Source organism: Rhinatrema bivittatum, chromosome 9, assembly GCF_901001135.1.
Source record: "Rhinatrema bivittatum chromosome 9, aRhiBiv1.1, whole genome shotgun sequence".
NCBI classification, from domain to species: Eukaryota; Metazoa; Chordata; class Amphibia; order Gymnophiona; family Rhinatrematidae; genus Rhinatrema; species Rhinatrema bivittatum.
In genome coordinates, this window is record NC_042623.1 from 240376788 (window position 1) to 240401181 (window position 24394).

The following is a 24394-nucleotide window of genomic DNA, read 5'->3' on the forward strand; positions in this document are numbered from 1 at the left end:
TCTAGGCCCCTTGCCCAACCTGCCAACATTTTCTTTACCATGAAGTTATCGAGCTGATCTCCGCACCCCTGTGCTTTCATGAAGAATGCAAAACCCGCTAACTGATTTACTGTTGCCCCTCTAGATAACCCCTCCTCTTTCACCCAGGAAATGAACTTGACCATGAGTTTGCCTTCTACCGGTCCCGTTACCCATCCTTGCCCCTGTAAAAATTCCTGCACCCTACTAAAACCCCTGCAATATGCTTTCCCTGTCGCCGGGGCTACTGATGCCCTCAGCAGCACCCACTCGGTAGCGTTCAAATCCGCCATAAATGGTCCAGGAGCGGTATTCCCTCTTCCTCTGCCTCTGGTACCTGTTGGCGAAAGAGATTCCACTTAGCGTGGGAAAGGGAATCCGCTATTCTGTTACTAATACCCGGTACGTGCTTAGCCCTGATGGTCATGTTCAGTCTCAAACTCTGAAGTATCGTGCTGCCTGTTTGTTGATAACCGCCACCCGGCCTGATTATTGCACCAAAAAACTATTTTCTTGTTGTGCAACTTCAGTCCCCAAACTGTCAAAGCTATCAGTATCAGGAATAACTCCAGAAAAGTTATGTTTTTTACTAGACCGGTCGCCCTCCACTCGCTTGGCCACTGGGCTGCGCACCATGCACCCTGACAGTACACACCGAATCCCCATCTGCCCGAGGCATTGGTATGTATGTCCAAATCCCTGTTTGTCAAAACATCGTCCTCCTATATGACAACACCATTAAACTTGTCAAGGAATTCTAGCCACATCAATATGTCCTTCTTCATAGGATCAGACATTCTAATATGGTGGTTTGGGTGCTTCACTCCCCTTATCACATCTGCTAGATGCCTAAGGAATGCCCTACCCATGGGAATCACTTGGCATGCAAAGTTAAGGCTTCCCATTAATGACTGCATGGTGTCCAAAGTGATCTTTTTGCTTGATAAAGCTTTTCTGAGTGTGCTCCAAAATTTATGCAATTTCTCTAGTGGCAACCTTGATGTCATTGCCTGTGTATCGAGCTCGATCCCCAAAAAGGATAGCATCGTAGTCGGCCCTTTGTTTTTTCCTGCACTAATGGGACCCCGAACTCCTCTGCCATACTCTGAAATGTCAGCAGTGTTTGCCCGCCTGTCTGGCAGGCCTATGAATAGAAAATCGTCACGGTAGTGTAACATGTTACGGTTCCTTGACTTTTTCTCTAATACCCAATGCAAGAACGTGCTAAACATCTCAATATATGCACAAGATACAGAGCACCCCATAGGCATGCACTTGTCGAAATAGTAAAAACCTCTAAAATGAAAACCTAAAATGGGAAAACTGTCGGGGTGAACCGGGAGTAATCTGAACGCTGATTTTATATCCGCCTTCACCATTAATTGCTGTGTCAAATAAGGCATATTGCACCGAACACGCCGCCTCTGGCAGGTTGTCATTCACTGACTCTCCCGGTGGGTGTGATAGGTTCTGTATTAACCTAAACTCCCCCGGTTCCTTCTTTGGTATGACCGCCAAAGGTGATAACATCATTGCCCGGAATGGGGGGTCCGTGAATCATCCTGCCATTCTGCCTAGCTCAATCTCCTTATCCACCTTTTGCTGAACTATCTCTGCTTGGCAAATGGCGGAAGGGGCGTTAACTGCAACTACCTTACTAATTTCTCCTTGAAATGATAAGTTAAAACCATGCTGGAAACCTTCCCTTAACTTCTGAGCATCTTTGCACCTAGGGTATATGGCTAGCCATTTATCCATAGCTGCCACTCGTACCGGTGAAGGAGCCCTTAGAAATTTACCCTTATTTTCCTTTACTACCACTCCCTCCCGGATTCCCTGCGCCCATCCTCGTACACTTGGTCGCCGGATGCGGGGCAGCACAGACCGAACAAATGTGTTTGAACTTGCACTCCTGGAATGTACACCCCGACTTATTAAACCGCCAGCAGACTTTGCTATTTCCGTTTCCCCCCCATTATTACCCTCAGACATAGCCGGGATACTATATGCCCGTCCTGCCTTATTGGATATCCCTGCATCCATGGCCTTGTTGGTCATTTGACACAAACACAGCCCCACGTCTTGTGTTCCCCAAGACATAAATCGATTTGCCTCCATCTTATCCCTAAACTTTTCATCGTAATTTAGCCAGGCCCATCCCTGGTATTCCTTGTATGCTTCCAAAATACTTTCCGCATAACTGAGCACTGGGGCGTACTGTGAAGGCGCATCCCGTCCTAACACACTAATCATTCTCAGGAAAGATCTGGTCCAATTGGTTATGTTCCTGGGAACCTTTGATACTGTCCCTTTTGAGTCCTCTTTCTTCTTCCCTTTTTTCTTCTCTGTTACCCCTTTTCGACCTTCAAGTATTGTAAAGATTTCTATATATATTCCCTCTTCCTTATCTTGCTCCTCAATGCCCTGGGTACCCTTTCCCAAAGCTCAGATAAGATAGGAAGAGGTGGTTGTGCCCCTCTTGTCTCCAAGGGGTCTCGTGGAGGTGTCTACCGACAAGTCAGTCCTGTCAGAGTTGCCCCCGATGACCCTGTACTTGAACTGCTTCTGTTCTTTTTTCTTTTCTTACCAATTTTCTTTGCTTCCCGTGGTACCCTTGAGTCTGCACCTCGGGCCTCTGCCGATGTCTCCTGCTCCACTCTTGCCACGGCGGCAGCACTGGGCTTCCTTGAGTCGTTGCTGTCTCTGCTGGTTGATGTTCCGGCACTTACTTCCGTGTCCTGGGGTGCCCGTACTCCCCCCAGCGTCTCCGGAGCTGCTTGGTTCTCTGGAGCTGTTTGGTTCTCTGCTCTCACGATCGTCGCGGTATCCGTCGCAATATCACCCGTGCCCTCCAGCACCTCCTGTCGACTTGGTGCTCCCGTATTCCGGCTGCCTCCTTCAACCATGGCCGTATTCCCCGGCTGCGCAGGATACTGTCCCATACCACCCTGCCAGCTTGCCATTGGCTGCCACCATGGGTGACACATTTGCGGGTATCCTTGCGGGAACATGTACAATTCTGGTCGCTGCATCTCAAAAAAGATATAGTTGTGATGGAGAAGGTACAGAGAAGGGCAACCAAAATGATAAAGGGTATGGAACAGCTCCCCTATGAGGAAAGGTTGAAGAGGTTAGGGTTGTTCAGCTTGGAGAAGAGACGGCTGAGGGGGGATATGATAGAGGTCTTTAAGATCATGAGAGGTCTTGAATGAGTAGATGTGAATCAGTTATTTACACTTTTGAATAATAGAAGGACTAGGGGGCATTCCATGAAGTTAGCAAGTAGCACATTTAAGACTAATCGGAGAAAATTATTTTTCACTCAACACACAATTAAGCTCTGGAATTTGTTGCTAGGGGATGTGATTAGTGCAGTTAATGTAGCTGGGTTCAAAAAAGGTTTAGATAAGTTCTTGGAGAAGTCCATTAACTGCTATTAATCAAGTTTACTTAGGGAATAGCCACTGCTATTAATTGCATCAGTAGCATGGGATCTTCTTAATGTTTGGGTAATTGCCAGGTTCTTGTGGCCTGGTTTGGCCTCTGTTGGAAACAGGATGCTGGGCTTGATGGACCCTTGGTCTGACCCAGCATGGCAATTTCATATGTTCTTATGTGTGGCAATTGTAGTGCTAGTGCGGTCCATAGCGCTCCACAGTTAAGGTTTCTGTCCTGCCCTCTGCCCGCAGCAGCTGCACTGGCTTGCACTTGCATCGCTGGTCCCATCGGGGGCCACATGGGCTAACATGGCCATTGTGCTGGACTGCAGGCCCCACTCCCTGGGTGTATTGCGGCTTGCCCTTGATTGCTGGTCGGCTCTGCTGCACCTCTTTTGCTTTGCTCTTCCTGTGTCACTGCTATGTTGTCTCTCTGAGGTGTACCCAATTCTGCTTCCGGCACCACTAACTGTCTCTTCATTTTTCTCTCTGCTTGAGCTCTGTCTCCTCATGCCTAGTCCCTCTGGTCTCCCTCCAACCATTCTACTTCCCATGGCCGTGTTCGGGACCTCTCTGTCCCCTGCTTTCTGGGGTTGGCCTCCCTGCCTTTCTCGCTGCTGCCCCCCTCCCTTAGGCACTCCTTTCTGTGCCTGTCCTCTTCCGCCAGCCATGTGGACAGCAGGACAGTACCTGCAATGGTAATGTGTAAAAAAAATTTTTTTTAAAGGGGGGGGGGGGATGGTTTTTTTCCCCCGACGGTGCGATTGAGGTATGAACGTACGCAGCTTCCGATGTTGTGACGTAGTCGGGTCCCTCTGCTGTGTCCCCCTGCCTCCGGGCCACCAGCTACATGTTTTTTTTGCTTTGTTTTTGTTATGCTCAGGCTTGTGGACCCTTGGGCCGGCGAGGGGATGTTACACCTTGTGGAGGATCCGTAGGTTCTCTCGTCGGGTGGCGAGGCAGGACAGAGGAGGAGAGCAGCTGACTCTTGGCACTGAAGACAGAAGCTACTGTGGAGACGGACAAGGAGATGAGCAGATGAGCGATCTTCACCACTGGTGGTCTGTGGTCCCTCCTGGAGGAGCCCGTAGGGACCCGACCGCTGGGACTTAGGTGGACCTAGAGAGGTCAGGGTATCGGTTCAAAGGCCAACTGGAGCTTCGCCCTGGAAGCCCGCGGTCCCCCCATGAGGAGCCCGTAGGGACCCGGGCCGCTGGGAATTAGGTGGGCCTTTGGAGACGGTGGTCTTGGAGGAGTCCTAGGTCGAGAGCCAGAGGCTCGACGCTCACCAGTCCGAAGTCGTGTACCAGAGAATCACTGCTTGCCAATCTGAAGTCAGGAACCAGAGAATCACCGTAAGCCAATCCGAAGTCAGGAGCCAGAGAATCACCGTAAGCCAATCCGAAGTCAGGAACCAGGAACACCAGGACGAAACAGGAACTAGAGTCCAGGCACAAGGAACTCACCGAAGCAAGCAGACTAGACAGCGTTGGAGGACGTTGCCAAGTCGAGGAATGAGCAGAGGAAGCTTCCTTAAATACTTCCTCTGCTCTGGATCATTGGAAGCAGGTGAGTATCATTAATGGGATCAGGTCCCTTTAAATCCAGCAGGGGGCACCACCTCGTGCCTAAAGATAGCGGCGGCCATCTTGGATTTCCTTCGAGGAGGAAAGCCAGCAGAACTCCGTGAGGGAGGCGCAGGGACAGCTCTCCGGCGGGCGGCCAGACCGCGGACCATCCCTGGGGTGATGGGCACCGGCCCCGGGAAGATTGTCAGGAGTTGCCACCATGGTGGAGGTAGGGGGCTGCGCCCGTGGGTGGCCACGGGCGCGGAACACAACAGTTTTGTTATTTTTTTGACTCTTCGAGCCTCGGGGCCACCCGACCACGCGGCTCCCGATCGATTCCGGTTTCCGGGTCGCCTGACCGCGAAATTCTCTCCCTGTCTTCTGGGCCGCCTGACCACGTGATCTGCTCGTTGCTGAGGGTCTTGCACTGTGGGCGCTGGCTGAGCAAAAGGGGAAATGCTGGGCACCCGCAGGAGAGATATGGCTGGCCTCAGTCTCGCGATTAACGTGAGGCTGACATCAGCCGCGTCAATGTGACGACGTCATGTTCGCATTCCCGCCCCTCCCTTCTCCCTTGCTCCGTTGTTCGCCATCCGGATCGCCAGGTAAGGGGAAGTCCCCCCTCGGGCTCGCGCCATGTTAATGGGGGGGGGGGGGGGGCCTCCCCGCATCAGCGCATCGCCCTTCCTTTTTTGTGGTCTTTGAGGATCAGAGTTAAGAACCCATAACGTAATGTGCTCATCAAACAGAATTGTGATAAATTTGTAACTCCACAGGGGAAAGCTGTTCCCCATAATGAGTTAATTCCCCTTTACAACCAGCTGAGACATCCAGTGTAGCAATTTGCTTACCGTAAAAGGTGTTTTCCATAGATAGCAGGATGAGTTAACCATTGCATGTGGTGTGATGTCATCTGGCAGCCCCAAATGGACTCATCAGTCCTAGCTAGTATAGCTTTGAACTGAACAGAGCATATGTGGGAGTTGCCTCATGATCCTCCTTAGTCTGTATCAGAGCTAAATCTAGCTATATAATCAACTTTCCACAGAGATGGGTGGTTATTCCATGGCTAATGCATCCTGCTGCCTATGGAAAACACTATGGTAAGCAAACTTGTTTTTTCCATCGATAAGCAACCATTACATATGGGGCATTCCAAGCTGAGGGTTGCAGCAGTGCATTTACTGAGTGAGCAACTCTGACTTCACTGCGGAGAGTTAACTACAGCAAGAATAGGTTATGCAAAACTGCTTGTCCAAATTTACTGTCAATCCTTGAGAGGTTGTCACGATAGAAATGGGTCACAAATGTATGAACTGATGACCAGATCGCAGCAGTGCAGATATCTTCAATAGGTACTTGTTTTTTTTATTTTTATTTTTTTTATACCATACTGGGTCAGACCAAGGGTCCATCAAGCCCAGCATCCTGTTTCCAAAAGTGGCCAATCCAGGCCATAAGAACCTGGCAAGTACCCAAAAACTAAGTCTATTCCATGTTACCATTGCTAATGGCAGTGGCTATTCTCTAAATGAACTTAATAGCAGGTAATGGACTTCTCCTCCAAGAACTTATCCAATCCTTTTTTAAACACAGCTATACTAACTGCACTAACCACATCCTCTGGCAACAAATTCCAGAGTTTAATTGTGAGTTTGTGAGTTGAGTAAAAAAGAACTTTCTCCGATTAGTTTTAAACGTGCCCCACGCTAACTTCATGGAGTGCCCCCTAGTCTTTCTATTATCCGAAAGAGTAAATAACCGATTCACATCTACCCGTTTTAGACCTCTCATGATTTTAAACATCTCTATCATATCCCCCCTTAGCCGTCTCTTCTCCAAGCTGAAAAGTCCTAACCTCTTTAGTCTTTCCTCATAGGGAAGCTGTTCCATTCCCCTTATCATTTTGGTAGCCCTTCTTTGTACCTTCTCCATCGCAATTATATCTTTTTTGAGATGTGGCGACCAGAATTGTACACAGTATTCAAGGTGCGGTCTCACCATGGAGCGATACAGAGACATTATGATATTTTACGTTTTATTCACCATTCCCTTTCTAATAATTCCCAACATTCTGTTTGCCTTTTTGACTGCTGCAGCACACTGAACAGACAATTTCAATGTGTTATCCACTATGACGCCTAGATCTCTTTCTTGGGTTGTAGCACCTAATATGGAACCCAACATTGTGTAATTATAGCATGGGTTATTTTTCCCTATATGCATCACCTTGCACTTATCCACATTAAATTTCATCTGCCATTTGGATGCCCAATTTTCCAGTCTCACAAGGTCTTCCTGCAATTTATCACAATCTGCTTGTGATTTAACTACTCTGAACAATTTTGTGTCATCTGCAAATTTGATTATCTCACTCGTCCTATTTCTTTCCAGATCATTTATAAATATATTGAAAAGTAAGGGTCCCAATACAGATCCCTGAGGCACTCCGCTGTCCATGCCCTTCCACTGAGAAAATTGTCCATTTAATCCCACTCTCTGTTTCCTGTCTTTTAGCCAGTTTGCAATCCACAAAAGGACATCGCCACCTATCCCATGACTTTTTACTTTTCCTAGAAGCTTCTCATGAGGAACTTTGTCAAACGCCTTCCGAAAATCCAAGTACACTACATCTACCGGTTCACCTTTATCCACATGTTTATTAACTCCTTCAAAAAAGTGAAGCAGATTTGTGAGGCAAGACTTGCCTTGGGTAAAGCCATGCTGACTTTGTCCCATTAAACCATCTCTTTCTATATGTTCTGTGATTTTGATGTTTAGAACACTTTCCACTATTTTTCCTGGCACTGAAGTCAGGCTAACCGGTCTATAGTTTCCCAGATTGCCCCTGGAGCCCTTTTTAAATATTGGGGTTACATTTGCTATCCTCCAGTCTTCAGGTACATTGGATGATTTTAATGATAGGTTACAAATTTTTACTAATAGGTCTGAAATTTCATTTTTTAGTTCCTTCAGAACTCTGGGGTGTATACCATCCGGTCCTGGTGATTTACTACTCTTCAGTTTGTCAATTAGGTCTACCACATCTTCTAGATGAGCAATGGAAGAAACCATAGCATTCATTTGATGAGTTTTTACAAAGTCCATGACTTGCAAGCCTTCTAAGATATAGCACTGTTGAATACATTCAGCCAAGCAGTTAATCAAAGTATGCTTGGTAACTGCCATGCCTAGCCTGTTAGGGTTGTAGGAAACAAACTGCTGAGAAATTTGGTGATGCAGTCGAGTTCATTTTTGTATTAGGCTAAGGCTCTTTTCCAGTCTAGTGTATGAAGGGATTTTTCACCTTCATATGCACAAAGGCTTGGAAAGAATGTAGGCAATACAATCCAGGTGAATTGATTGATATGAAAAGCTGAGGTAACCTTTGGCAGAAATTTCGGGTGAGTACAGAGACTACCCTGTTATAGAAAAATTGCATGCACTATGGATAGTGGACAAGAGCTTGGAGTTCACTAACTCTTCCAGCTGATGTCACTGCTACAAGAAACAGTACTTTCCATGTCAAGAACTTAAGCAAAGTTGACTCCAATGGATCAAAGGGAAGCTTCAGCAGTAGAGAAAGGACAACATTTAAGTCCCAGGGAACTGGCTGTTTTTGTACATGAATCTAGATTTCAGTGGATGTGTAGAAATTGGTTTATGGGCCACTAAATATGGTAGGCTGCTAAGGCACTGAGATGTACCCACATTGAAAAGAGGACAAGATCTGAATCAGAAAGGTGGAGCAAGTACTTTAGCAAATGCTTGGGCTCACAAGAAAATGGGTCCAGTGCATTCTGCTGGTACCACTTGGAATATCTTTTTTATTTAAAGGCATGATTTCTTTAGGGGTAGATTTTCAAATAGCGCGATTTGGCGTACTTTTGTTGGCGCATCAGGCGCCAACAAAAGTACGCTGGATTTTAGTAGATACGCGCGTAGCCGCTAAAATCCGGGATCGGCGCACGCAAGGCTATCGATTCCGTATAGCCGGCACGCGCCGAGCCACACAGCCTACCTCCGTTCCCTCCGAGGCCGCTCCGAAATCGGAGCGGCCTCGGAGGGAACTTTCTTTTGCCTTCCCCTACCTAACCCCCCCTTACCTTTGTCGGGGGATTTACGCCTCCCGGAGGGAGACGTAAATCCCCGCGCACCAGCGGGCCGCTAGCGCGCCGGGACGCAACCTGGGGGCAGGTCCGGAGGGCGCGGCCATGCCCCCGGACCGCCCCGGGCCGTAACCACGCCCCCGGGCCCGCCCCCGAAACGCTACGTCCTGCCCCGAAAACGCCGCGCGGATCGGGCCCGCGCCCCCGACGCCCCCCTCAGAAAACCCCGGGACTTACGCGAGTCCCGGGGTCTGCGCGCGCCGGTAGGCCTATTGAACATAGGCGCACCGGCGCGCAGGGCCCTGCTCGCCTAAATCCGGGTGGATTTAGGCGAGCAGGGCTCTGAAAATCCGCCCCTTATAGTTGATGGCTTTCTAAACAAGGCTTTTGTGTCTACAGTTTCTCTAAGCAAGCTGAGATCCATGATTACTGAGCACTCAGCATTCAAGATCTTAGGTTGAAAGCTGAGAGGTTGGCATGATAAAGCATCTCCTAATCTTGAGTTAACAATGCAGGGTCTGTCCTCAGATATATGGGAGGACTGCAGGAAAATTATAGGAGATATGTAAACCATATCTATTTGGGACATTCTGGAGCTATGAGGATCAGATGAGTGTGATCCTGAAGAAGCTTCTGCATTGTTCTGGATATGAGCAGTATCAGCGGAAATGTGTACATGAGGCTTGTTCCCCAATTCAAGGAATAAAGTATCCTGAGCTAGTCCGAGATCACTGGGTAGAAATGAACAAAATTGATTTAGTTTTCTGTTCTGAGGCGAATGGGTCCACCAACAGTAAACCCCATAAATCAAATAGTTTGTTCATCACTGATCGCTGCAGAGACCATTTGTATGGACAAAATATTCAGCTGACTCAATCTGCCAGCGTGTTGGAGATCCCCAGAAGACAGATGGTCCGTAGTAGAGCTGGATTCCTGGCTGATTCGGAGTTAGCCGCTTGACTTGTATGCTAACTTTAAATTAGATAGGGATATTCAGAGGCACAGCTGCACCACTGAATATCCCTGTTAAGTTAGCCACTCCGTGGCTGAATATCGGCCCCAGTGTCTCCTGTCAGTTAATCAGTTTGTAATCCATTTCACCACCTCGATGCCCACTCCCAAGCTTCTCATTTTATTCACAAACCTCCTATATGGCAGCGTCTCAAAAGCTTTGCTGAAATCAGGTTAAATCATATTGAGTGCTCTTTCTTGATAAAATTCTCTAGTCACTCAATCAAAAAAATTAATCAGATTTGCCAATAGAGCATATGTTATTGCCCTTAACTTCACTAGACTGATTTGAAAATAGCTTTCTTCAAGAGACCAGGTGCCCTGGGTTTGAGCCCCCTCCCCCCCCCCCCCATCTTTTGGTGGAGGCGTCCACTGTCTGTGTTATTTGATGTGGGAGCTGTATGCAAGGCGAGAGCCTTTTTTAGTAGTTAATGGTTTACCTTGCCTTCTTAAAGGCTGGTACTATCATCTCAGTTTTGCCTAAGTCAACATTTCAAATCAATTGGCAGCTGCCAGTGTTGTTGACATCGAATTTTGGTCTATTAGCAGAAGATACATTTTAGTAAATGTAAGCTGGGATGAAAGTATGGCCTAATGTAGGGAAATATTATCTGCCAGTCATGGAGCAACCCGTGAGCTGCAAGATTTTACCAAACAGGATGGACAAGAATTTGCAGCACAAAAGAAGGGGCTTCCACCCGCTGCAGAAAGATATTTACAAACTATCAGGCCAATTTTAAAATGAGCGTGCGTGTGCCCATACAGACGCGTATTGGTACATGAGCGGATTACACTGGAATATTAAATAATGTGTATACTTATAAATGATTTAAAATACCTACCACACATAAGTATGCTCCTAATTTTAAGAAGTTACTTGTGCAAACCTATCTCATGTATCTTCCATAGGGCTTTACTGTCGTTAACGTGTGTATATAAGCACATTTTAAAATATGCCTGTGCGAGAGACATTCCCATTTTTTCCAATTAGTTTATCAGTTTGCATAGTCAATATCGAAATCTTCCAGACCCCTCTGGCTTTTCATCCTGCATGCTCCCCAATTTATCTGGACCCCTCATCCTTTCTTGTAAGTCCTAAAATGTAAGTTCTACAGACTTTCTCCTCATCAGGAGCAGTAATAAAGTTACGTGGCTAACAAGCCGATGTGTGCAGCAGCCTCCTGTTTTAAAATAAGGAGTTACTTGTGTAAGTGCTGGCCCCATGCCAGAACGCCCATGCTCTACCCCTTTCTGTCCCCTTATTTATGGCGCATGCACAGGTATATTTGCACATAAATTGCGGCTTTACAATCTGCGTTGCTCGTGCATGGCCCACATACATGAGCGTTTTTGCATAAGCATCGCTTTTAAAATCAACCTCAGAGAATGCAGGAAGCTTCCTACTTCTTTCTGTTGACATTGCAGCAATGGAGAGAAAATGGAAGAGCAAATAAATTCCACTCTTTTGCGTAAGTCTTAAAACCTAAAAAGGAAGCATAAATTTGTTTCTTGCAACAAATAACTAGCTCTCTTCTTTGTTTTAGGCTGCTCAAGAGAAAGAGGAACTTCAGCGTGAAGGAGATGAGTTGGATTCTAAGATCCGCAAAACAGAAAAAGAAATTCAAGCTTTGCAAAATACCCTGCAAGTGGTTAACAACTCCAACACATCATATAGGAAATCTTTCAGTAAAGTGATTGAAACAAGTATGCAAACCACATACCATACCATTAGCAATAGCATTATGAAATACTTTAAGCAGAATATGGTTTTGTACTATGAAATGCAATATTTCTCTATGTCCATTCAGGCCAGTCCATTATGCATGGGTTATGCATGTCTACCAGCAGATGGAGACAGAGATCAGCAGGTTTGCTGATGTCACTCCTTATATGCATCCATGCTGACACCAGCCTGCCAGCATTCTCTGTCTCTAGCAGATGGTGGATTCACTTTCCTGTGTTTTCTGAGTCTTTGGCCTAGCTCATTGTAGTTAGAGATTGGGATCCTGAGGTAACAGCTGAGCTCTCACTCCCTCAGTGGAGCAAGTCTCTGCTGTTATTTTTAGCAATTGGAGGGGGTGCCAGATGTGATGATTAAGATCCTCTTCCTCTGTTGAACAGGCGGTTTTGGTGAAGGGCTTCCAGAAGGGTAAGGTCTTATTTTTTTGTGCCCTTCTTGTATTATTTATTTATTTTTAGTTTTTATATACCGACATTCTTACATTAAATGTAAATCATACCGGTTTACATAAAACAGATAAAGCAGGAAATATAATTCCATAGTCTAATACAATGAATATTTATAACTGCAATTGTTAACAAGCCAAAAAGGTAAGAACTTGGAAGAAAGGGTTAGTTACCAGAAAAAATAAAATCAAAGAATTTTAAATGAGGCACCAAGGATTGCTCTCTTATATTTTCAGATTTCTCCCTTCCCTTATCCTTTGCCTTCTCTGCCCTCCTCCCCTTGTTTCCTCTTGGTTATCTCTGGGACAGAGAATACAGAAGTGAATCGAGGACCATGCCTTTAATTCTTTACTGTTTGTTCTGCTGGAAGCAATTAAAAAAAAAAAAAACATGCAGCAATCGAGGACCAGCAGCAAATGCTTCAGAGCGATGAAGAAGTTCCTGATGAATGAGTTAGAAGCAGGGCAAGCCTCTGGGGAGTGGTATAGCACTGGAGAGGATTTTTAAGTCAGTCGCATGATGCATTTAAGATGGCGCCTGCGACTCAGTGCAGGAGAAAGATTCTGCTCTGTTCTGCCTGCAGTTTTAAATTGCTGAAGGCAGGAAATGCTCAGCGGCTGTATGGGGAGTGCTCCACAGCATGGGAGGGAGTGTTGGACGGTGAATTTGTGAAGACTGGGGACTCTGGGTCCCCAGTCTTCACAAATTCACTTTCCAACACTCTTTCCAAAGGGGAGGGGAGCATCTGCTCCCCTCCCCTTTGGAAAGAACTCCAGCGGCCATTTTAAAAAGAAACTCTGTCACCTCAACACCAGTAATGTTCAGAATGTGACTTCTCTCGTCCAGTCTTGCCTAGATTCTCAGTCCTGGGCTGGATGGCTCCTGGGTAGAATTTTTTAAGGGATTGCAAGCCTTTTGTAGAGAATAGGAGACTTCCAGGGTTAGGGAGTCTCCTGCTCCTTCTGTAGCTCCAGCATTTTCCCGAGAGGTGAAGTGGGCTTATTGGAATCTAGTCCTGGAGGAAAGATCCCATTCTGTCAGAAGATTCCCTAAATGATTTTAGGTCTTTTCCTCGAGGTGGCTTTGGAGGAAGAGGAAATTCCTCCTGAAGGAGAAGCCTGTAAGACTATACTGCATCTCTTTCACAGGGACAAGTTACTTATCTTGATATTCCAATCCCTGCACACACTGCAGTAAGATGAAGATGTAGGAGATGGGATAAAGGAAACTAGGGGGAATCCAATAATGGTCAATTTCAGGAAATCATCCAATTTTTTCCCTCTTCATGAGGCAGTGCAGGACTTGATTGCTTTGGAATGGAGTTTGCCAGAGGCTAATTTTAAGAGGGGGATGGAATCTGGCAAGTATGTATCCTCTAGAACCTCAGGTAAAGGATTAGCTTCATTTTTCCAAGGTTGACGCCTTGGTCTGTTCTCTGTCTAAAAGAACCACCATTCCAGTGGAAGGAGGTTCTGCATTCAAAGATGCACAAGATACAAGAATAGAGGCTATACTGAAGCAGGCCCTTGAGGCAATAGCAATGAATCTCCAAATACCAGCCTGTCGTTGTGTTGTGGTGCATTCGGGTTTATTTATTTATCTATAGGTTTTTATATACCGAAGTATTGGTGAAGGCCTTCACTCCGGTTTACATTTTTAACAACAAGATACAAAAAACAAATAGTAACTTTAACGTATAACATTGAACGAGGGGTATTTACAGGTAGCATATGCGAGGAGTGTTAATAGACGAGTATAATCATTTTAATATGAAGAGGGTTGAATTGGAGAAATACATTGAGATCGGAGGATCAGCTAGGGGGGTTGGGGATGGGCTGGAAGGGAACATGAAGAGGAGAGTGAAGAATATACAAAGGTGTGGCAGGAGAGGGGGCTAGGGGGGTGGGATTGGAGGAGAGGGCAAGGGGGTTGAAGGGGGTAGGGGAACTGCTGTGGTTTTCGAACATGTTGGTTTATCCAATCCCATCTTTGTAGGCCCATTTGAAGAGCCATGTTTTGAGTAATTGTTTGAACATAGAGGTGTTGTTTTGTGTCCGGAGGTTGGACGGGAGGGAGTTCCAGAGGTGGGGTCCGGCTATTGAAAATGCTCTTTTTCTGGTGGTGGTTAATTTGGCTGCGTTGACTAGTGGGATTTCGAGTTGTGATTTGTTGGTTGATCTTGTGCATCATTGAGAGTGGTGAGTTTGGATTAAGGATTTGAAGCAATCAGAGTTGTTGTGGTGGATTGCGTTGTGAATGATTGTCAGGGTTTTGTACTCTATCCTTTTTTCAATGGGGAGCCAATGTAGGTCTTTTAGTACAGGTGAGATATGCTTATGCTTAGCGCAGGAAGCAGAGCAGAATTGGGGAATGATTCCCCTTCTCTGGGACTGGTGTTGCAGAGGTGGACCCCTGGCCTGAGGTGGTGTTGGCGCCACCCATGGGGGAAGCCCCCATGCGTCCTCCCACCGTCGGGAGGCTTCGCCAATACCAGTCCTCGTTCCTGCAGGTTGAGCCCTTGGGTACTGGGGCCGGCTGGACTAAGGCAGGCCTCTGCCTGGTTGATCCTGGAGAAGATGTCCAGAGGCAGAGTGCCAGGTGGCAGCAGAGACAAAGAGTCCCAGAAGGAAGAGGCTGGATCCAAGGTTGGATCCAGATGAGAGTTGGGGCAGGCAGCAAGAGACAAGTTCAGGTCCAAGCAGAGGGTCGAGGCAGGTGGCTAGGGGCGAGGTCAAGTCCGAGCAAAGGGTCAAAGCCAAGGAGGTCCATCAGAAGGTAAGCAGGGACAGGAGCTGAAACAGGAACTGGAGCTGGAACAGGAACAGGAACTGGAACAGGTACTGGATCAGGAAGTAGCAACAAAGCGCACGACAGGGAAGCGTGGAGACCTATTGACAAGCCAGGCTCTGAGCCTGCCTTATATAGTGGAGCTGGCTGACATCATCCGGGGCCGCCGGGGGCTTTTCCACTGTGGCCCCTTTAAAGACCTGGCCTTTAAAGGCTGACAGGCCAGGTAAGAGGAAGTTGCAATGTCTCCCCTTTTGGCACACATGGGGAGGCCCGGGGAAGCCCAGGAGGTCCCGGAGGAGGCCGCAGCAGCACTGGAGGGTCCCGGGAACATGGAGGGAATGTGGGCATGTAGGCGGCTGCCTAACGCTGCCAAGGAGGTCGGGCATGAGTGAGCCCAGCCATGGGGCTGCCACAGCCGGGGAGCGCAACAACTGGGGGTCTGCCTTTTTGGCGGATGCTGGCTACAATTTAGCCCATTAGCTGCTAGAGCAGCGATTCTCAACCGGTGTGTCGCCAAGCACCGGCAGGTGTCGCGTGCTCCCAGTCTCTCAGAACGTTCAAGCCCAGTGAGAATGGCAGCGATGGTAGAAGAAGCAGTGTCACCTTTGGCTGGCCTTTTCTTCTTCCCGCGCCCCCCCCCCCCCGTGACCCAGAACAGGAAGTGATACGCGGTGCGCGGGAAGGAGAAAGACCGTGCTGCGTGATAAAGTAGCAGCGGCGGCTGCAGCATCGGCCCCCGAGCAATTGAAGCAGCCGGTAATCGAGAAAGGAGACAGCAGCATGAGCCTCCCACGGCCGATGGGATTCTTCTTTCTTGGCCTGCGGGGGCTGGAGGAGGAGGCTGCTGCAGCTACCATTTCTGCTCGGGGGGGGGGGGGGGGGGGGGGAGTAGAGGAAGTGAGTGAGAGAAACAGCCAGCCAGCCTGTGTGTGAGAGAATGTATTTGATTGAGAGCATGTGTGTGATTGAGAGAAACTGGTCAGAGAGCTGATGTGTGTGTATATGTGAGAGACAATGAAAGTGACTGCTCAAGGAGATGACTGATGTGTATGTGAGAGTGTGAGACAGTCAGGGATGTGACTGTGTTTCGGTTTTTTAGTTGCCAGTGGACAGAGTTTATTTGCTGCCGATACTGTGATGTTGGACCAGGAGTGGAGAGCTGAGTTGGGAGTAGAGATATCTATAAGAGGGAGTTCTAGGACAAGGTGTTCGTGTAGTTCATCGGATGAACAAAGTTTTCTGTAGGTAAATTGAGGTTGAGGATCAAGTTTGTTACTCGATTGTGCCAGCGAAAATGTGGTAGAGATTAATGCGTGGTCTGACCAGGGGACTGATTTGCATATGGGTGGTGCTGAGTGTGAGATTCCTGAGTTTACAAAAATGAGATCCAAAGTGTGACCTGCTCTGTGGGTGGGATTGTTGATTATCTGCTTGAATCCTATGGCGGTCATGGCGTTTAGGAAAGTTTCGCAGTTTGTAGAGGGAGAGGGGTCGTCAACATGTAAGTTAAAATCTCCCAGTATAATGGCTGGGGACTCAAGGTTTAGGTGAGTCGCTATTATTTCTAGAATGGGAGAGGCGTCTGAGTCCAGAAGTCCCGGGGGGGGGGGCATAAACTAGAATGATTTGCAGAAGGTCAGATTTGAAAAAGCCGGCTTCAATTTTTGTAGGAGAGTAGATTGGGAATTGTGACAGTCTCAGCTCTTTTTTGGCTGCAAGGAGAATACCCCTACCCCTTTTTTTCTGTCTGGGAATAGAGAAGAAATCGTGGGTTCCAGTTGGAAGTTGGTTTATTAGTGCGGTGTCCGTATGTTTAAGCCATGTTTCAGTTATTGCACAGAGGTCCGGATTAGTGTCCAGTAGAAGGTCATTGAATATTAGTGTTTTTTTGGTAAGAGATTGGGCGTTGAATAAAATCAAAGAGAAAAGAGCTAGGCCTAGAGTCTGTGTAAAAGGGGAAATCATGATGGGGATGAGTGATTTGTAGGTAGGTGGATGGGAAATCACTGAAGGATTTCCTATGAAAATGGACCTTTGTTGGAGGATTGGTATCGGGAGACCAATAGGCATTGAAGCTTGTAGTCACTGGTTAGTTGGTAATTAGAGAAATTGATTCGTAATTTAAGAGAAGAGGTTGATGAGGTTGATGAGCAACGGATGGAGAGGTTTGATTGGTTTGAGGCTAGATTGGAGAGTGTAGAAGACTTTTAGGATGAGTGCTGGTGGCTGGTTGGATTAAGTGTTTGATGAGGATTGAGCGGGTGCTGGGGGCTGGTTTGGCTGGAAAAGTTTGAAGTGGTTTGAATGAGTGCTGAATCCTCGAGTGCTGGACGTGGAAGGATGAGCGCTGGATGAATGCTGGACATGGAAGGATGAGCCCTGGATGAGTGCTGGACGTGGAAGGATGAGCCCTGGATGAGTGCCTGAGCCTGGAAGGATGAGCGTTGGACAGAAATAGGCATAGGCGGGAGGAGTGCAGGAGTGTTGGTTTTGGATAGCGTGAAACACTGCTGTGGTAAGGCATAGTAGCGAAGGAAGGAATTTCTTATGAATCCTCACAATAGGCTCACAAAGAGGCGCGCTAGTCGCACCCCTTCGGGCGCGCGACGCCGGTGGGAGGCGCGGCAATTTAAAGGCCTGGGAGAGCCCTGCGATAGGCTCGGTGCCTCTCGGTGGGTGTGGTAAACTCACCCCGCTGGGTTGTGGCTTCCTCTCTTGTTTTCCGCTTTCTTTCTTGTTTTTATTTTTTTTTTTCCTTTCTCTTCTCTTTTCCCTTTTTTCTTCTTTCTATTGTGCTGCGCTCCGGTTTGCCTCCCCTGCACGGCTCGCTAAACAGCAAGCGGGCTCGAGCCCAGAGAAGGCCGCGTGAGCCCCGGCAGAGGGAGGTAGGGAAAGGCTGCAGCAGTTGGGATCCGGCGGTGCGAAGAGGGACGCCGGTGGGAGGCGCGGCAATTTAAAGGCCTGGGAGAGCCCTGCGATAGGCTCGGTGCCTCTCGGTGGGTGTGGTAAACTCACCCCGCTGGGTTGTGGCTTCCTCTCTTGTTTTCCGCTTTCTTTCTTGTTTTTATTTTTTTTTTTTCCTTTCTCTTCTCTTTTCCCTTTTTTCTTCTTTCTATTGTGCTGCGCTTCGGTTTGCCTCCCCTGCACGGCTCGCTAAACAGCAAGCGGGCTCGAGCCCAGAGAAGGCCGCGTGAGCCCCGGCAGAGGGAGGTAGGGAAAGGCTGCAGCAGTTGGGATCCGGCGGCGCGAAGAGGGACGCCGATGGGAGGCGCGGCAATTTAAAGGCCTGGGAGAGCCCTGCGATAGGCTCGGTGCCTCTCGGTGGGTGTGGTAAACTCACCCCGCTGGGTTGTGGCTTCCTCTCTTGTTTTCCGCTTTCTTTCTTGTTTTTATTTATTTTTTTTCCTTTCTCTTCTCTCTTCTCTTTTCCCTTTTTTCTTCTTTCTATTGTGCTGCGCTTCGGTTTGCCTCCCCTGCACGGCTCGCTAAACAGCAAGCGGGCTCGAGCCCAGAGAAGGCCACGTGAGCCCCAACAGAGGGAGGTAGGGAAAGGTAGAGAGGTAGGTATATGTTCAGCATGGAGGATTTTTGAATTGCAGCTCTTTCTGTCGAGAGCCTTTCTTGTTGATCACCCTGGACATGTTGAGGATTTAGACTGTACCGTCTTTCTTGCCGAAGGTGGTTTTGGATTTTCACTTAAATTAGTCCATTTCCTTACCATCACTGGATGGTGTTACGATTCAATGAATCGGTGAACCCTTGGGCCGCAACAATAAGGTGTTTAAAGGGCTTACCACAGTTCCTCGTTGGCGGGAGATGGATCTCAAGGTCGATAACCAGGTGATGAGGTCGTGCCAGCAGAGCAGTGGCTAGGCATATAGTATGGAAGAGTTCAAGACAGTCCAGGATCGAAGGCAGGCGCCAGGCAAGGCAAATTCCAATATCCGAATCAGGGTCAAAGGCAGGCGCCAGGCAAGGCAAATTCCAATATCCGAAGCAGGGTCAAAGGCAGGCGGCAAGCAAGGCAAATTCCAATATCTGAAGCAGGATCAAAGGCAGGCGGCAGGCAAGGCAAAGTCCAATATCCGAAGCAGGATCAAAGGCAGGCGGCAGGCAAGGCAAATTCCAATATCCGAAGCAGGATCAAAGGCAGGCGGCAGGCAAGGCAAAGTCCAATATCCGAAGCAGAATCAAAGGCAGGCAAGCGAGGCAGAAGATACACCAAACTGGACCTATTGCAAGGCACTGTGGAACCCTCAAAGGCCTCCTTAAATAGTCCTGGACAGGAAGTGGTTCCTGGGAGCTTAGAATGACTTCCTGCCATGGCTCCTATAACTGGGGGGAGGAGCCAAACGCCTGTGTCCAACAGAGGCCATCCTTGCAGGAGCAGTGCTGCCAGCCTCCTGCCGTTTCTGCCGTCGATGATGGCAGCGTGGGGAGCTCCGAGGAGCCTTGCATCTACCGATACTGGCAGCAGCCTGAGGAGCCTTGAAGCAGCCGCGATGCAGGGGCCGGTTTGCCGGTTCCCTGCCGTGGCTGTCGCTGCCGGTAAGTGCGGCTGGTCTAGGGCATCGGCCACCGCCGATCGCAACAGTACCCTCTCATCTAAGACCCCTTCTTGGAGGCCTAGGCTTTCCCAGATGAGTATGAAAATCCACAAGGAGTTTTTGTCCAATATATTCTTCATGGGTTCCCACAAATTTTCCTCCGGGCCGTACCCCTCCCAGTCTATGAGGTACTCCCAATGCCTCTTTCGATGGCGAACATTCAGGATCTCTCCTACTTGGTACGTCTCTTCTTCCTCTGTGGATATTTCCTGGGGAGCTGGCAGCTTATGAGTAGGCCATGAGAGGATCACCGGTTTCAAAAGGGAAACATGGGAAACATTATGGATTTTAAATGATGGAGGAAGATGCAGTTGATAAGTGATAGGAGTGACCTGTCTCAGAATCTGAAAAGGACCCACATAACGTGGGGCTAGCCTCATGGAAGGCACCCGTAATCATAAGTTGCGAGTGCTAAGCCAAACTTTTTCTCCAACTTTAAGTTGAGGTGCTGGCCGTCGATGTTTATCTGTGGTATTCTTTGTTGTTTGAGCAGCCTGGCAGATCATGGTTTCAATCTGAGTCCATAATGCATGGAGATCCTGTGCTGTCATCTGAGCAGCCGGGGAAGGAACGGATAAAGGTATCAGAAGAGGAGGAAGTGGTTGTTTCCCATAGACACAGAGAAAGGGTGAGTATTCCGTAGCAGTGTTGCCATGACTTTTATGGGAGAAGGTCAGCCCAATCATCCTGATGTTTGTTCACAAAGGCTCTTAAAAAGGTCTTTAATGTGCGGTTAGTTCATTCAGTTTGTCCATTGGCCTGGGGGTGGTAGGCTGTAGTAAAATACAATTTAACCCCAAATTTACAGCACCAAGACCGCCAATATTTAGCTATGAACTGGTTTCCACGGTCTGAAACAACATGGCGAAATAATCCATGTAATCGAAAAATGTGTGTTGTGAACAACTTGGCTAGTTCTGGAGTGGAGGATAGTGCTGGGAGGGCGATAAAGTGGGCCATTTTAGAAAAATGGTAGAAGTAAGTAAATCTACCACAACATCGGTAGCAATATGAGTCCAGGGTTCCTTGGGTGTAGGTAGAGGCTGTAACAAGCCCCAAGGACATCCTACCGGAGTTTTCTGCTGGGCGCAGGTGGGCACGAGTCCACATAGGCTCTCTCATCCTGGTATATCAATGGCCACCAATAATATCTTCAGCGGAGCAAGAGGGTTCAAGCTCGACCTAGATGTCCAGCCACTTTAGAATCATGGGCCCATTCCAACAAGCGTTGTCGTAACCGGGTTGGAACGACAATTTTCCCCGGGGGAACTATATGAGTAGTGGCCACTAGGATGCGTGCTGGATCGATAATGAAGCCCGGTGGGTCTGGATAATCTTCGGCCTCAGAGGCGCGAGAGAGGACGTCTGCTCTGATGTTTTTGGCGGCTGGTCTGTACTTTACCAGGAAATCAGAACAGTTAAAAAATAAGGACCAGCGTGCTTGACGGGGATATAGACGTTGGGCTTGACAAAGATGTTCTAGATTCTTATGGTCGGTATAGACCGTAATGGTATGTTGTGCAACCTCCAACCATTGTCGCCAAGCCTCAAAAGCCAGTTTTATGGCCAGGAGCTCCTTATCCCCGATACCATATCCTTTTTCAGCAGCAGAGAATTTGTGAGAAAAATAGGAACAAGGGTGGAAAACCCCTTAGTAGAAATTTGATCCAAGACAGCCCCAACAGCAGTTGAGGAGGCATCCACTTCTAAAACAAAAGGACGTGCAGGATCTGGATGGTGAAGGCAGGTTTCAGAAAGAAAGTCTTTCTTTAGCCTGGAAAAAGCGTCCATTGCCTCCATAGACCACTCCCTGGTATTGGCTCCTTTTTGAGTTAATGCACTCAATGGAGCAACTAATTGGGAGTCATGAGGAATGAATTGCCTGTAAAAATTGGCAAAACCCAAGAATCGTTGCAGGGAGCACAGACTGGAGGGCTGGGACTAGTCCCGAATGCAGGCCACTTTATCTGGATCCATTTGGAACCCGGTATTGGAAATAATGTATCCCAAAAAGGGCAAGGACTTGGCTTCAAAAATACATTTTTCCAACTTAACATAAAGCTTGTGAGCTCGCAGACTTTACAGTACTTGTTTGACATCATAGCGGTGAGACTGAAGATCTCGGGAGAAAACCAGTACGTCATCCAGATAGACAACTACTTTATTGTACAATAGCTCCCGAAAAATTTCATTCATCATAGACTGGAAAACAATCCGAAGGGCATTACTAAATATTCAAAATGTCCATCCCAAGTATTAAAAGCAGTCTTCCATTCGTCGCCAGGTCTGATGCGGACTAAGTTATATGCCTCTTGTAGATCAAGTTTCGTAAAGACTTGGGCGCCCTGTAACCGGTCCAATAATTCCGGAATGAGGGGCAACGGGTAATTATCTTTCCTGGTTATGGCATTCAAGCCTCGATAATCTATGCAGGGCCGTAAAGTACCATCTTTTTTGTCCTCAAAGAAAAACCAGCTCCAGCCGGCGATGTTGACGGGCGAATGAATCCCCGATCTAAATTCTCCTGGATGTATTGGGCCATAGCCTGGGTCTCAGGAAGTGATAACGGATACACCCTTCCTCGAGCAGGTATGGTCCCAGGAAGATTGATGGCACAATCAAACTGCTGATGTTCAGGTAGAATTTCTGCATTTTCTTTGGAGAATACATCAGCATAACTGGAGTATTATGAAGGGAGATCTCCTGAGGTGGTAGCAAGACAGACGGTGAGAGGACATGTCACTGGAAGAAGGCATTGCTGTTGACATAATGAGCTCCATTAGGTTAACTGAAGTGTCTCCCAATCGATCGTGGGGGAATGTTTTTGGAGCCAAGGCATCCCTAGAATGACTGGATGAACGGCCTTGTCGACATGAAGGGAGATCTTTTCCATATGTAATATACCAGTCCTGAGGTGCACCGGAAGTGTAGTCCAAAGGATTCGTCCAGGAAGTGGATTTCCAGATATAGAAGAAAGTACCAACGGTGTCTCTTGTAGTGTAGTAGGTAAACCAAGGTATTTGACCAGATTACTCATAATAAAATTCCCTCCTGCCCCAGAATCCAGAAGAGCCAAGGTAGAGAATTCTTGCTGGTTCTGAATCAATGTTACGGGAAGAATAAGCTGGGGAGCAGAGCCGGTAAAACTAGAACCATCTCCCCGATTGGTTCTAGGCTTTGAAGTTTCCCCCTTTCTCAGGACAATGGGCCAGAAAATGCCCCTTTCCAGCACAGTATAAACATAAGCCTTGAGTTTGGCAACGCCTTCTTTCTTTGGTCGTTAGACTCCTCCCTAATTGCATAGGTTCTTCCGGCTGAAGGCTCACAGCAGTAGGCTGGGGGCTTGACAGTGGCCTGGAGAAGGAGGGTGCCAGAGTGATTGGTCTATGTGGCCCACGCAATTCCCTGGAGCGTTGCTGAAGACGCTGATCGATTTTGCCAGCTAGATCAATCAGACCATCCAAAGAATCAGGGAGATCTCGAGCAGCCAACACATCATTGATTCGGGTGGCTAGTCCTTCCAAAAATAATACTCCGTAAACTGTCCTCTCGCCAATTTAATTTGGTAGCCATTGTCCGAAATTCGATGGCGTAATCGGATAATGTGCGAGCGCCTTGATGTAGATGAAGAATATCTGTCCCTGTTGCTGCCAAACGACCAGGATCATCAAAGGTCCGTTTAAAAACCTGGAGGAAATGTCGAAGATCCTGAAGAATTGGATCTCCCCTCTCCCATAGCGGGGATGCCCAGGCTAGAGCCTTGCCGTCTAACAATGAAAGTATGAAGGTGGTCTTTACCGTATCCGAAGGAAACTGCGCTGGTTGCAGTGAAAAGTGCATTGAACACTGATTGAGAAAACCTCGACATTGTCCTGGATCACCTGCATACCGGGGAGGGGCCGGTAATCGAATGGGAGAGGCACTGGGTGTTGGAACGGCTGGTGGTCCACTGGGAATTTCAGAGGCGTCTAACTGGGAGTTTAGACATTGTAGGGATGCCGTCAGGGAGTCTAGGCATTGCTGCTGCTGCTGTATTCTTAAAGCTAGGCCTGGAATAACCTGCAGACCAGAGAGGTCCATCGGGTCCTCTCCGGTCTTGCAATCTGTTAGGATTCAATTAATTGGTGAACCCTTGGGCAGTAACGATAAGGTGTTTAAAGGGCTTACCTCAGTTCCTCGTTCGCGAGATGGACTTCAGGGACGGTAACCAAATGATGAGGTTGTGCCAGTGGAGCAGCGACTAGGCAGATAAAATGGAAGAGTTCAAGACAGTCCAGGATCGAAGGCAGGCGGCAGGCAAGGCAAAGTCCAATATCCAAAGCAGGGTCAAAGGCAGGCGGCAGGCAAGGCAAATTCCAATATTTGAAGCAGGGTCAAAGGCAGGCAGCAGGCAAGGCAAAGTCCAATATCCGAAGCAGGGTCAAATACAGGCGGCAGGCAAGGCAAAGTCCATTATCCGAAGCAGGATCAAAGGCAGGCGGCAGGCAAGGCAAAGTCCAATATCCGAAGCAGAATCAAAGGCAGGCAAGCGAGGCAGAAGATACACCAAACTGGACCTATTGCAAGGCACTGTAGAACCCTCAAAGGCCTCCTTAAATAGTCCTGGACAGGAAGTGGTTCCTGAGAGCTTAGAATGACTTCCTGCTGTGGCTCCTATAACTGGGGGG

At 48.0% G+C, this 24394-nt stretch overlaps 1 protein-coding gene across 1 annotated transcript in view; it reads left to right on the forward strand.

The window, feature by feature from the left end:
- CCDC39 (coiled-coil domain containing 39) overlaps positions 1-24394 on the forward strand; it is a 294107-nt gene that overhangs the window by 226047 nt on the left and 43666 nt on the right. The window contains exon 15 of the mRNA XM_029616381.1: positions 11688-11847. Within this exon, the coding sequence (XP_029472241.1) occupies positions 11688-11847 (160 nt within the window). The remainder of the gene's footprint in view (positions 1-11687; positions 11848-24394) is intronic.